The 13,585-nt window shown below is 35.4% G+C and overlaps 1 protein-coding gene across 1 annotated transcript; it reads left to right on the top strand.

The window, feature by feature from the left end:
• The first annotated feature begins 1,612 nt into the window (after window positions 1-1,612).
• Window positions 1,613-12,114, top strand: slc16a1a (solute carrier family 16 member 1a). Its single transcript, XM_038278434.1, has 6 exons — window positions 1,613-1,931; window positions 2,856-2,920; window positions 5,308-5,547; window positions 10,633-10,776; window positions 10,873-11,646; window positions 11,739-12,114. Exons 3-6 carry the CDS (start codon window positions 5,331-5,333, stop codon window positions 11,972-11,974), a joined length of 1,371 nt encoding a protein of 456 aa, XP_038134362.1. The 5' UTR covers window positions 1,613-1,931; window positions 2,856-2,920; window positions 5,308-5,330; the 3' UTR covers window positions 11,975-12,114.
• Window positions 12,115-13,585: the final 1,471 nt, after the last annotated feature.

The raw sequence follows: 13,585 nt of genomic DNA on the forward strand, positions 1-13,585 counted from the left end.
ACGGAATGACTATGACCTGGATGACTGAGAACCTTCATCAGCAAATCTTTGAAGAATATCCCGCTTTCCATGTTTCTCATAAAACTAAAGCTTGCTTGAGAATGCGGCAGAGCAATGATCCAAAATACAAGAAAGTTAATTTCTGAATCAATTAAAATTGGATTGATCAACCTATGGGAGGGGGTTCATTAAGAAATCTGATTGAGATGGTTTGTCATAAACTCCTATGTGGCTGATTCAAACAATCCGGTGAAGAAGAGTGGACATAAATTCCTCCATAGTGATGTGACAGATGGGTTGGCAATTCATGCAAACACTTCGGCATATTTATTCGCCCAAAAGTTGCTCTAAAGGTCTTAAGAGCGCCATTAGTTCATTCCCTTAACCATTGTTTGAAAATTTTATTTTGGATTTGGTTATTTTGGACTGATAGTAACATTTTTCGGATCTGAAGCAATTTAATGTGACAAAAACAACATTTATAAAAAAAAAAAACCTTAAGAATAATATAAGGTGACAAATTGCATTTTTATGGCACTGTAAAATATATTGTATAACTACCTGATATTTTAAATATTTTAGCTGCAAGATGTTTGTAGTTTTCTAAGGTAAAACTTATAGATTCTGCTTCAAAAAAGTAATTCCTGTTTGCAATAAGTTTGGTACCAATCTGATTAAGCAGTTGGGATCATGATGAAATATTCGCCAACACTTTTCTTTTCAAAGAGCATCAGTAATAAAGAAGGTGGAGTCAAGAAAATTGACTGGAAAGATATGAAACTAATTAAAACAAGTTGTAGTTAAACTGCTTCTTGGTCTGCAGATGTTCTGTAAAAAGTGAAAACATGAAAGAAGAAGGATTAGACACAAAAGAGACTTTTTATTCACATAATAAAATGACTTTGAGCTGAATTTCTGGCTCTGAAATCCCAATTTTGAGTTGTTGTTTTTTTTCATTATTTAAAGCAGCTGCGCTAGTAAATAATTCAGGGATAATATGTGTCTTTCTGTCTTTTTAGATATCATATAATTGAGAAACATCAATTAAAGTGTAAAAGGGGGAGTATTTATAGCTTACATTTGTGGATGATATGAATCTCGTAGGACAATATAGAAAAGAAAAACTTTCTTTTAAAATGGTTTGATGACAGCTAATATATACATACTGTTGTAGTGATTGCCTCTACTAAAGCTTTTTTCTTTCTCATGTCCTGGTATGGAATTATTAGCAGCTCCAAAGGGATCTAGGCAGGAAAGTTCAACCAGGACTGACCCCTTTAGTGTTCAATGGTCTTTCTTCGGGTGCTTGAAGTTAACAATGTCTGTTGTTTATGAAATAAACTCATTTATTTAAGTTAAAGCTTCTAATGCTCGTGTGCATATAATTGATAGATTTGCCTATAATAATTCTTCTTCTTGAAGGCATTTAAGTTCTTTTTTTTTTTTTTTATGCAAACTTGTTTTTTTTCTCCTCAGACCCCACATACAGTATTATTGTAGTGGATTATTTTGACCTTGCCATTGAACAAGCACATGACAGAGGGGTGGAGAAAGCTTTGTAAAGGGGCACGGCACTAAGTCTCCCACGGCCAATAAGAATGACTGACCCTCTCATTTAGCACTATAGTGTCCAGATCAACACACTGTTTGATCTGGTCACTGAGAGAACTCCAGTTTTTTTTTTACTTTACTCACTGGAAATAGATTGAAGCTGGCGCTAAGGTGCCTCTGGCAACTTTTGCTCTGTCATAGTAGATACAGACCCACAGATTCCTTCTAACCAATCTGTCAAACATATGCAGTGAATCTTCTTTTTTTTTATCCATATCCAAATCTACTCAGTCATATTCAGTTATGTCTGCTTTGAATTAAAGAGCCTTGAGGGTTATTCTGTGGAGCTGTTCTGTCCTTTTTCTAGAGCTCCTGCCAAGGTAAGATGCTCCACACAGACACTTTGCATAAGTTTCTTGAAAAAACTCTTAATTTACTTTTTCAACTGAAAATGTATGATTCATTATGAAGTGTTCAACTTTTTTTCTGTTGCCATGTAAATGTTTTGGCTAATTTGATTGAGCACATTTAAGGCATTTTACTCATCTATGAATTTTTGATTTCTGAACTTTAATACTTCATATAAGAAACATATGCTTAGAGGAGGCCCAGAGCATGGCTGCAGGGAAGAAGCTGTACTTCACTAAAATAATCATATTTCAGCATGGAACTCCTAGATTTTACTGAACGTTACTGGTGCTGATCTGTCAAAAATGTTGTTTAGTTAAAAAGTTTAAGACATAAGTCTTTACCTAGACAACAAGCATTTTGTAAAGCAGGACTAGACTCAGTCAGAAGTCCAGTCTTTGGAGAAGCAGGGATGGTTTAAGACATAAAGGCTCAAATAACTGATGATCACAATAGTCACAATGCATTTGTTTAACGATTTTAGTACAAACTGTTTTGTTGACAAAAATGTTTAAAAAAGGGGTTCCCATTAGGGTATTGGAAGTTGATTAAACTTTTACAGAGCAAATGTTAAGTAAACTTACCTAAACTATCGGTAACAATATTTAAGTGGTCTGTGTGTTGTGATGAGCTCTCTCACGCTGCCACTTTCACTGCTTTATTAAGGGCTTATTTTGTTCTTCTACCTGGCTAACATGAAGCTCGTACTATTTGAGACAGTTTTTAGCTTGAGGATGGATCTTTAGTGAGAAAAAAATAAAACACAGTTTACTGGAAATAAAAAAAAGTACATTTTCCATGCAGACAGTTGATATGTTGAAGCCAAGCTGAATATTGGTGGTGTTCAGTTCACAGAATGGAAACATTTAAACATTTTCTTTCTTATGATTTTGCAGATTTCAAAGAAAACTGACGGAGGTGAATCAAAACCTGAAACATCTACATCTTTTATTTAATAAAGGTAAGAATCAAAGTCAAAATCTGCTCTAAAACACAAATGGTTTGAAAGGTAATACAGAGTAGAGTTACCTTCAGTTCATTTAGTTTGTAGATTCCACAAAATATCTTTGAACCCATTATCTTTTTTAAATGCCTCTCTTTTGAAAACCTAGCATGTTTGAAAAGTGTGTACAAAAATATGTTACTACAAAGAAGGACAAGTGCTGTTAAGTCATTATTTATCCAATAATAAAGCACGCTATAGGAATACATCTAATCACCTTTAACTTTTACCATGTTAATTTATTAAGACACTTTTACCAAAGGTTCAAATAATCCCGTATAAGAAGTATAAGGCCTCTACAATGTTATTCATATAAAAATTATGTTGCCAACTTACAGTGAACTAAAAACCTTTATTTTATTAAAAAAATGTAAAAATCTATACATACATAGATCTTTATTCATTGTGATTCAAACACAGCAAATCCCTGATTTATATGATTTGACACATTGTATACAAGTTGTATACAGACTGCTGGTGTTAAATTACTCAGAACTCAAAAATGAAACATCTAGGCATTATTTATTTATAAAGGATAATTTTTTGCATGTGTGACATTGTTATTTTCCTAGAGAAATGTACTAAATGCAGCCATAAGCAAAATGCATATTGCTGATCTTAAAGCTAAAGGGAACCTAATGAGACATAAAGTCAGACACATAATGTTAATGATCCAACCTTACATAAAGCTCCAGCTGACAGCTTTCAGTTTCTCTATTAAAACACAAAAAGGCAAACAAATCATTACATGCAAAGCCTAAAACAGGCGCCACCACTTAATGTTAAATAATGTTGGCTTCAAGCAATATATATGCAAATCTAAAAACATTCACCCAAGTGTATACTACATGATTTTAAGATTTTATCCATAATGAATGACTAAGAGAGATACAATGAGTTTTAATTTTTATTTCCCACTTATGTATCTGTAGAACAGCACTAGAGGCACAATTACAGCCGCACAGCTGCAGCTAAAATCCCAGCTCAATAACAAAAGTTATTCTACACATTAAATATTCACCACTTGCTGCACAAGAACGGCTTATCCAATAAGTTTTCAGAGCACTAAACCAATTCATCAACCAAATCAAGTCCTGCTCGCCTGAAAAACGCTATATTATCACCCACTTTAGAGCTAAGCCCTGAGCTATGGAGCAGTGTGAATAGAACGTGTTTTCATGGTCTGATCAATGTACTCTTTGTACAGTCTGCCCCCCGTGTAAACAATACAGTAAGCTTTTACCACTCTGTAGATACACTGTTATTCATCTCCTCTAAAGTAAAACTGTTGGGAGATCAGTGGCTGGGAGCTCAGTAAACTCATGTAGAGAGCAATTCAAGCAAAGGAAAAACCAGAAACTTTACGCTTAATCTTAAACTCTTTTATTGACCCAGACGAGTAAGTAATTGAAAAAGAAAATGTCCTAGATTTGTTTAACACAGGAACCACCAGCAGAGCAGGGATGCAAAAAGAACCTGCTTTAAGATAAAATACAACATTAATAGCCGTGTAGTAATTTAATTTAATTGCAACAAGAAAAGGGCCTTTGCAAATAACAAAAAAAAAGATTCATGCCTTACCAGCGCACATCCCATATAAAAATGACTAAAAAGGCTTTACATGATAACGCTTCACTGAAATAATGGGGAAATGTTCTTTTAAATTTAACATAATAATCAGTAACAAGTGTTTGGGGCTTTTTAAAGGAAGTCGATATACTGACTCCTACAATAGAAAGAGCCCATATTAGAGTTAGAAAAGTGAATAATTTCTCTTAGAGGTAAAAAGCTGACAGCTTGTCAATCGGACCCTCAATTTAAACAATTTAATAAATATTAAACTGAGCTTTATCAAATCCAATCAACAGGATACTATGCTTTGTAGCAAATTTATTCATTTTATTTAAAGAAATGTGTTGCATTTTTTTCCCATTTTAACAAATTTCATGTTTTAGAATTATATAACCTGATCTTGTGGGCTATATTGGTATAAACTGGACCCCAAATCATGTTTTTCTGCAAATATGCTAATAAAATGTTTTAATCTTGGTAAAAATAATCTGCTTGACAAAGCATCAAATACAAAGCCAAACTTTATCTCATGTCATATACTGTATAAAACTGTTTCACTCCCAATAAGTGAAGTGGTGAAACCAATGCATGAAGCAGCGCAAGGTTTTACAGTTAGATGCAATCAGCCGATGTACATTTATCTTCTCACTATCAGAAAGGATTAACCGTGAGGGGATTTGCACACATTCTCTTTTTTTCCAAAAACATTTACTTTAAACACAAATTTAAAAGAAACTCTAACTTCACTACTGTATTTTTTTCTCTTCCCTCAGCAGACTTTTGTATTTAAGGAAAAATGCCAGTTGCCATCGGGGGGCCTCAGGGCTACCCACCACCTGAGGGTGGCTGGGGTTGGCTGGTGGTGATTGGGGCCTTTATCTCTATTGGCTTCTCCTATGCAACTGCCAAGTCTATCACCGTCTTCTTCAAGGAAATCGAAGTGATCTTCAATGCGAGCAGCAGCCAGGTGTCTTGGATCTCCTCCATCATGTTAGCGGTCACATACGGCGGAGGTGAGCTGCACCCCACATCACAGGCCGTTGATAACACTTGACATTTAGCCCATCAGGAAGATCAACTGAATCAATTCCTTGCTTTTAGCATGAGTGTAAAAGATTTACTCATGCTGTGTTCAGTTAAAAGTCAATCTATCTTTTTTTTCTTTACTTTTTGGAGAAATGCAGCCTTTTGGACAGGTCTATCATTTAGGGACAAAGGAGAATCTAATTCTCGCACTCATACAACAGACCAAACTAATAAATATGTTATTCTGCGAGAAAGAAAAAAAAAACACTGCAGCTACAACATTGATGTGTTTTTGCAACACTATCTGTCTCTTGAGCAGTTGAATAGGCCTTGCTTTGTATAGCCATTGTTCTCTGTTGTGCTTTGAGAGTGGAAGACCACCAGGAAGTTTGGCTCTGCTGCTGCTGCTGATGAGATGAATAAGAAGGTGGATGATGTCACAACCTTCTGGTCCATTGAGTGGTGATAAGAGTCTATTCATGTACTCAGAGTGGAGTTCAAAGGAGATTTCATTGTCCCACATGGTTCCCAAATCCAAACTCTATCATTATCTCTAATAATGTGTTGTACACTGTACACCTACAAAAAAAGAAGGATATTTTAGAACACTGGTCCCCAAAATGGGGGCTTTCCTCCAAGGTGTTTACATGAGGGATGCAGTACAAATCAACAGGATAAATCACCAGTTTTGAGCTTCTGTTTTCAGGTTAGTTTTGCATTCACAATAAAAAAGATATTTAGTTCACCTTTCCATAAACTTACACATTAAATCAGACAAAACATTTTAGATACAAGATTCTCAAAGTTATTTCATTTGCTAAGCCACAAACAAAAATTTTTCTGTTACTTTCTTTAAATTCATACGTTTAGATAAATTGGTATTTGGTAGAATTACCGAAAAAATTATGAAACAAGCTGTTCATCCATTCTCAAGTTTTCACAATAAATTGATATAATTTTGCTCCAATAATCCTTACAGAAGTGGTTTAGCAGTACCAGGTTTGTAAGCTGCCTCTCTTCCACAAAGCTCACCATCTATTTCCACGAATATCTCCAGAACAGTGTAATTGTTGTCCTTAAGCTGATTAACCTTGGCTTTATGCTCAGAGCCCTTTGAGAGACATTTCTGATGAAGCTTTGAGTTCCTGACTAATGTCTTGAGATGTGGCATCAACTTTACCACATCCTGTTCTTTCCTTATAATATCATCTATTTTTGGAAGTGAACCAGTCCCTCTGCAGTAAAACACTAACAAGATGTGCCACAGTCACGCATCATGGGATACTGTTCTGAGCTCATAAGCTACTCTCATTCCTCCAAATGCAACAATAGATATTATGGCCAACAACTTCAAACTGTCATCAGGAAAGGAAAAAATATTCCAAAAAGATAAGGTATTTGTCCCTAAGTAGATTTGCAAAATGTAATATTTGTTTTAATGATAATTGTTTTTAGTCAAGGCTCTTGAGTAGCCTGTTAGCACACATTTTAAACCTAGTAACATTAATATCTGGGTGAATCCCTCATCTTTTACCCTTATATAAAGAACCTAAAGCAGGTATCTGGAAAGTAGATTTAGCAGTCTTGAGAATGTATCCCTTGACTTTTTATTTCAATGTATATATTTATTTTGTTTTCCAATGTATTATAGAAGAATGTTGTTTGTAAGAAGTTCTGCATACATTTATCCACAGGTTTCTTCCATTTTAATAATTTTAATGTTTTAGATGGACCTGTTAGAAGCTTATAATATAGGACCATCATCATTTTGGGTTTTAACCTAAATTGTAAATGTAGCCTTTAACAACCTTCTAATATGTAAAAGTTTTATTTTAAACAAACCATTTAATATTTCTCTAACAAATGTAACAGAATTCTTTTAAGCATTTATTCTACATAATTGATTTTGCAAATCCTAGTAAGAGACCTCAAGCATAAAAAGTTTAATCTGATTTAGAAGTACAGTCTGAAAAAATGCAAAACACTGAAAACAAAATGAATTATGCCAAATGTGTATTATAAACAACAAACAACTGAAACACTTCATTCATTGTAAGGCCTCATTACTGTTCAATGTAATCATGATGTTGAAATCCTTTAAGAAATCAATGCTTCTTAGTGTTTGGCATCTAGTTTCCCTTGCAGGTGGGTGCAAAGCAACACGTAGGCAGTGGTAAGCATGTACGGTGTTATTCTATAAGACTGTTTGATTTGCCTTTTTACGTCACAGAAAGATATCAACACATTTTACCTATAAAAATAAATAAATCCAAGCTTTTTTTATAGCTCCTCACATGTCTTTACCAGAGGTGTCAAGCAACACAGTACATATACTTTATTACCTTACTTAAGAAGACATTCTGTATATCTATAATTTACTAGAGGAATTAATTTGTAGACAACCTTTTACCTCTACTCTTTAGCAATTATCTCTACTTTCTACTCCTTACATTTTCAAAATAGACTCCTTAGTTTTGCTTCATTTAAACCTATTTTTGTTATGGCCTGTTGATTTAAAAAAAAAAAATAAAAACCATCAAATACATTTTTTACATCCTGAAAATGTACTTCTTTGTGGTTGGACTCTGTGCTGCCCCAACTTGTTGTTGGCCACATAACAAAGTAAATTGATATTCACAATGATCTAAAGTTAAATTTGACACGGTTACCATTAGTTATAAAACTAAGAAAATGAAGTATAAGGAAGTTATCATTCAGAAAATGTTCCTTTCATAGGATAGCGCAGGTTTTAAACATCCATCTTTTAAAAAATCCCTGCACTACTTTAACTTTTTTACTTTAATTAGCTTTAAAAATTGTACTTTTACACTTTTACTTGAGTAAACATTTAAGCTGATACTCTGACTTCTACAAAAGTGTTTTTAAACAGTAGGATTTATACTTCTACTTGAGTAATATACAATAATATTTCTGACACCTCTCGTCTTTGCATGCCGTGGCACCTGTGCTGTGACAAATGACCCTCCTTGCAAACTTAACCTTTTACTCCTACAGAACCAAGATGCTTTGAGTCCATTTGCCTATCTGGATGGAAAAGTCTCAGTCAAACAATTGTTACTAAGCTGTTCTGAGAGATGATCTTCATCTGTTAAGGAAGCACCTTTGCCCCAATAGACGTTGTCACAGTGTGACAATGTTCCTTTTAGACAATGTGAGTTTCAGCGCTTTTTGATATACAGGAAAATATCTACAGTTGTTTAAAACCACAAAATTATAAACCAACCAAAATAAATATGTAAGTCACAGTGATAGGATTCCAGATATACCAAGAATGAGTCATTTAATGTGGAGGAGAGGTGGCTCTATTTCAATCTCCTCACCAGGTGACAGAGCTCCAGGCTGTCTCTAAGGTTGAATCCAGCTGCTTGGATCTAACATATCCTTGTGTTGGTCCTAATCTATATCTTATGACCTCTCATAGGTGAGCTTTGGAACACACAGTAGATGTAGTAGGAAACCTGAGAAGTTTGCAATTTGTCCTTCAACATGACAGGCCAGAGCAAAGTCTGTAGTGCAACAGATGGGAGTCACAGTAAATATATCCACGTCTAAGTCCATCTTCCCTAGTTTATGATAAAGAAATAAAATAAAATTAAGAATTTTTGCTCAAGCCAGAAAACCATTCCTGACCAACAGACTGTAATTCACCTTTTGTTGGATGTAAATAATTTTTCGTGATGTCGCTAGAACTAAAAATATCTAGTGTGGGCTTTATTACTCACAACATTTTTTATTCTGCAGAAGCATTTTCTCAATCTAAGTTTTGATAGCTCCATGTGATGTTACTCCAATCTGTCCATAATGACTTAGTCCATCCATTTTCTATACCAACTCAATCATTGTTAAGGTGCAGGGGGCTATAGACTGTTTCAGTGGTCATGAGGTAAGAGGTTAATGGTTACATCATAGACATTCAAGTCTATCAGTCTATCAAATTAGGAGTGACAGTGACGATCCAATCTAATTTCCGGATGTAACATAAACATTTGCATTGTATTATAAGTGAGAATAAGGTGAGAATTTTTTTTCTCTGCTGTGAGCAGATGTGAGGTTAGTCTGTTCAAGTATGTATAGTTATCTGGATATTTTCATCTAATCAACAGGAGAAGTTCAGTAACAGCATACTGTTATACATCTTTCTATTCTCTTAATTTTTGATTCATCACATTCATAATATTCTACATTGGTTCTTACCCAACCTTTATGCCCTAAGCAACCCTTTCTGAAAAGTGGAAGGAAGGAACTCATTGTTTGCATGGAGATGGCCTGCATTACAATTTAAAAACCCTTTGTCTCGCAACGTGCTGGTAAATGAGTTTGGACAACCTCTAAACAAAAACTGTCAGTTTCCATTTAGCTTCACTGGGGACTGCAGGGATTTGGCAGGAAGGCACGACTGTCTTCCATGCGGATCCTCGTACTCATTTAGGCTCATTGGTATAAGTGTTAGATGGAGATAGTGGTTTGCTATCCCAACTCTAGACGCATTCTAGTCATTTGTCTGCAAGTTATAGCAATGTTCATAGATTTTTCTTTCTTTTGAATTTGGCATGCATTTTGATAAGCTATTCCACATATTTCTCATTAAGGCAGCCTTTCAGTGTGAGGTGCAAAAAATGCCAAAAGGGCAAAAAGTATTTCTTTTATCTTCCTTGTGCAGAGCAGTGATCACCCCCACCCCCTCACACTCAAGTCCAAGACACACAATCTCATTCCCACACTAACTTGTCTAAAGAGTTTAATATTTGAAATCCAAGAGAGTAAAAAATTCCTAGATAATTTCATTTTGTATGATCCATGGTATTGCTTAAATTGTTCCAACGCGGTGTTTGTAGTTTTCTGACAGATCACATTACCAACGACATGAAAACACATCTTTTGCTGTGATGCACTCACAGCAACAGAAGAGGAAGCTGTTTAAATTTGCCAAAACACTAATGTGGCAATAGAGCCCCCTGGTGGAGGAATTTGGAACATACATAAGATCTGGGTTTCAAAACTGAATGTCTTTTATTAATAGTTTTGTGTCCTTTTTTAAATAATATTTTCAGGTCCTATCAGCAGCATCCTGGTGAACAAATTTGGGAGTCGTCCTGTTATGATGGTTGGAGGACTCCTGTCTGGAACTGGGTTTGTTGCTGCTTCGTTCTGCAACTCAATTGAAGCACTTTACTTTTGTGTTGGTGTAATGGGAGGTTGGTCTTTTGTTTTTTTGTTTTTTGCTATATTTTCAATTAAAGTCAATTAAAAAATCAGCTGTTTACATGCTTTTTATTTATTTATTTTTTTAGGTATGGGATTATCCTTTAACCTCAACCCAGCCCTCACTATGATAGGAAAATACTTCTTCAAGAGACGACCAATAGCAAACGGGATTGCCATGGCTGGCAGTCCTGTTTTTCTGTCTACGTTGGCTCCTCTTAACACCTGGTTCTATGATCAGTTTGGTTGGAGAGGAAGTTTTCTGATCCTGGGCGGCCTGCTTCTTAATTGCTGTGTAGCTGGTTCGCTTATGAGGCCAATAGGACCAAAACCCAAACCTGCAGAAAAGACAGCTGAGAGAAAGAGTGTAGTGCAGACCATTAACAGCTTCCTGGACTTCACTTTGTTTAAGCATCGGGGATTTTTACTCTACATCATGGGCAATGTTGTCATGTTGTTTGGCCTATTTACTCCACTGGTGTTTCTTTCTAATTATGCAAAAAGTAAAGAAATCCCCAAAGAGAAGGCAGCATTTCTTCTGTCTGTGTTGGCTTTTGTTGACATGGTTGCTCGGCCCTCGATGGGCATTGTGGCTAACACTAAGTGGATCAGGCCCAGGGTACAGTACTTTTTTGCTATTTCTGTCTTATATAACGGTGTGTGCCATGTTCTCGCTCCAATTTCTGTTGACTACAAAGGCTTTGTTATTTATTCCATCTTCTTTGGATTCGCCTTTGGGTGGCTGAGCGCAGTGTTGTTTGAGACCTTGATGGATCTGGTTGGAGCCCAGCGCTTTTCAAGTGCTGTGGGTTTGGTTACTATTATGGAATGTGCTCCTGTATTGTTAGGGCCTCCATTGCTTGGTAAGTATGCATTCTGCTAAGAAATTTTTTTTTTCAACTATTTACAATTTCTGAAACAAAATAGTAAATTATGACTTGCTCTGTCTTTACAGGAAAGTTAAAAGACATCTACCATGATTACAAGTACACATACCAGGCCTGTGGGATTGTTCTCATCATCTCCAGTGTCTTCCTGTTTGTAGGCATGGGAATTAACTATCGACTGCTGGACAAGGAAAAAAGAGAGGAGGAGAGGAAGGTCAGGATGGGAGTTAGACAACCAAATCCTAGCAGCGATAACTTTGGCAAAGAGGTTGGAGAGGTTAGGAACAGAGAGGACTCTGTCTAGTGGTCTATTACATGCTTGCTTGCATTTAATAATGCAATTTAATGTTGTACCAAGATGTGTTTATTCATGTGAAATATTAAACATCATGTATCTGGTTCATTATATTGTGTACTTGAACAGTACCAGTAAAAATACAGATCGATTTGCAAATCAACTTTTACATTTTTTGTCTATTATAAAAGCCCTTTAAGTTAGAATTTAAATTCAGGATAAAATGCTTCTTTAATGCAAAGAGACTTGTATTAATGTTTGTTGCTCCTTTAATTTTAGGTTATATATGAGTCTTTAATGTTAAGTTAGGGAGTCTTACTAACCTTTTTAACCTATGGAAATACATTTGCATGCTGTATTTTATGATGTACCAGCACAAAAAAAGACCAATGTATTTCAAAAGAGTTTGGTATTTTTTGAATGAACACTGTCCATTTTTTAGATTTACAGGTAATTTTTGCACCTCTCTTACTTCATGCATCAAGCAAAATATTTGTGCAACTTTCATTTTCTCTTGTAAATGTGTTTTTTTTTTCATATCAGTTAATCATTAATCATTTTACATATGATCAAATCTTTAATCGCTGCTTTTTCTGCACCAACTGCAGTTCGCTGTATATATGAAAGTGATATTACATAGACGAATAAAGGAAACGTATAAAAAGGATGTCTTTCTTTGCTTTATTTCATAACTAACAGGTATTAGCACATCATTTCCTGAAAGATGCAGCCAATCATATTTATGAGACAAAAATAATATGCGGTCCAATAAAGAGATGAAAATAGTACAAAATAATATTTACTTAACTGTAATTCATTTTATTTTATTGAGCCATTATATAAAAGACTAACACATAAGATCAAATAATTGTAAGAAATGTAAAGAAACAGGTCTAGATTTGACTAGGAAAGTTTTGATCACTGTTATTCTCCTTAGACTTAAACAGTTACAAATCGCAGTTATTCTCCTTAGATTTGGTATTAAATCAATAGCCTGTGAAAAACTGCAAATAAAAGTCCTCATGCTTCTATATCCACAGTTTCTTCTTGCCCATCAGAGGTGTAGGGCGACTGAGTGATTAGCAGGTAAACAGCTCCTCTCACCTGAGCTGTGGTTCTCCACCTCTCCTCCAGAGAAACCCTTTTGCCCTCTTTGCTGTTTGTCTCTTGTCTGCTTAGCTAACTACAACCACTGCTCCCCTTGAACAGCCATGTCTTAGTAGTTTTCTTCTCCTATTTCCATGCCATTTCCAGTTTCGAAAGATGAAGATGGAATGACTTTTACCTGTAAGATGTTTTCAGCTTGCGGTCTCATTTCATAGCTTCTACACAACTGTATCCTTTGTTCCTTATTCTCCATGTAACGTGTTTACAACGCTGGTCATCTCAAGGCACTAATTTAATCCAATCATAAAGACAGATTGGTTAAAAGCTTTCTATTTAAGGAACACCACAGACTTCATTGAATTGGTGACTTGGGGAATTACCCTAACTCTCCTCAGCAGAACCAGGCTCAAGATGATGAGCCATTTACCTCGACTGATTGGGTTTTTTTGGAAGACGGGGCATACAGTAAGACACAAAAAGCTACATGTGGTCTGGTGTAGCAACTATAGATTT

Source organism: Cyprinodon tularosa, unplaced genomic scaffold (genome assembly GCF_016077235.1).
Source record: "Cyprinodon tularosa strain WSP-4 unplaced genomic scaffold, ASM1607723v1 ctg141, whole genome shotgun sequence".
Lineage (NCBI taxonomy): Eukaryota > Metazoa > Chordata > Actinopteri > Cyprinodontiformes > Cyprinodontidae > Cyprinodon > Cyprinodon tularosa.

Excerpts from the sequence above, each read along its gene's own strand:
- slc16a1a (XM_038278434.1), top strand. The coding sequence starts at position 5,331 with ATGCCAGTTGCCATCGGGGGGCCTCAGGGCTACCCACCACCTGAGGGT. Across the intron at positions 5,548-10,632 it reads AGCGGTCACATACGGCGGAG|GTCCTATCAGCAGCATCCTG; the intron begins GTGAGCTGCACC and ends TAATATTTTCAG. Across the intron at positions 10,777-10,872 it reads TTGTGTTGGTGTAATGGGAG|GTATGGGATTATCCTTTAAC; the intron begins GTTGGTCTTTTG and ends TTATTTTTTTAG.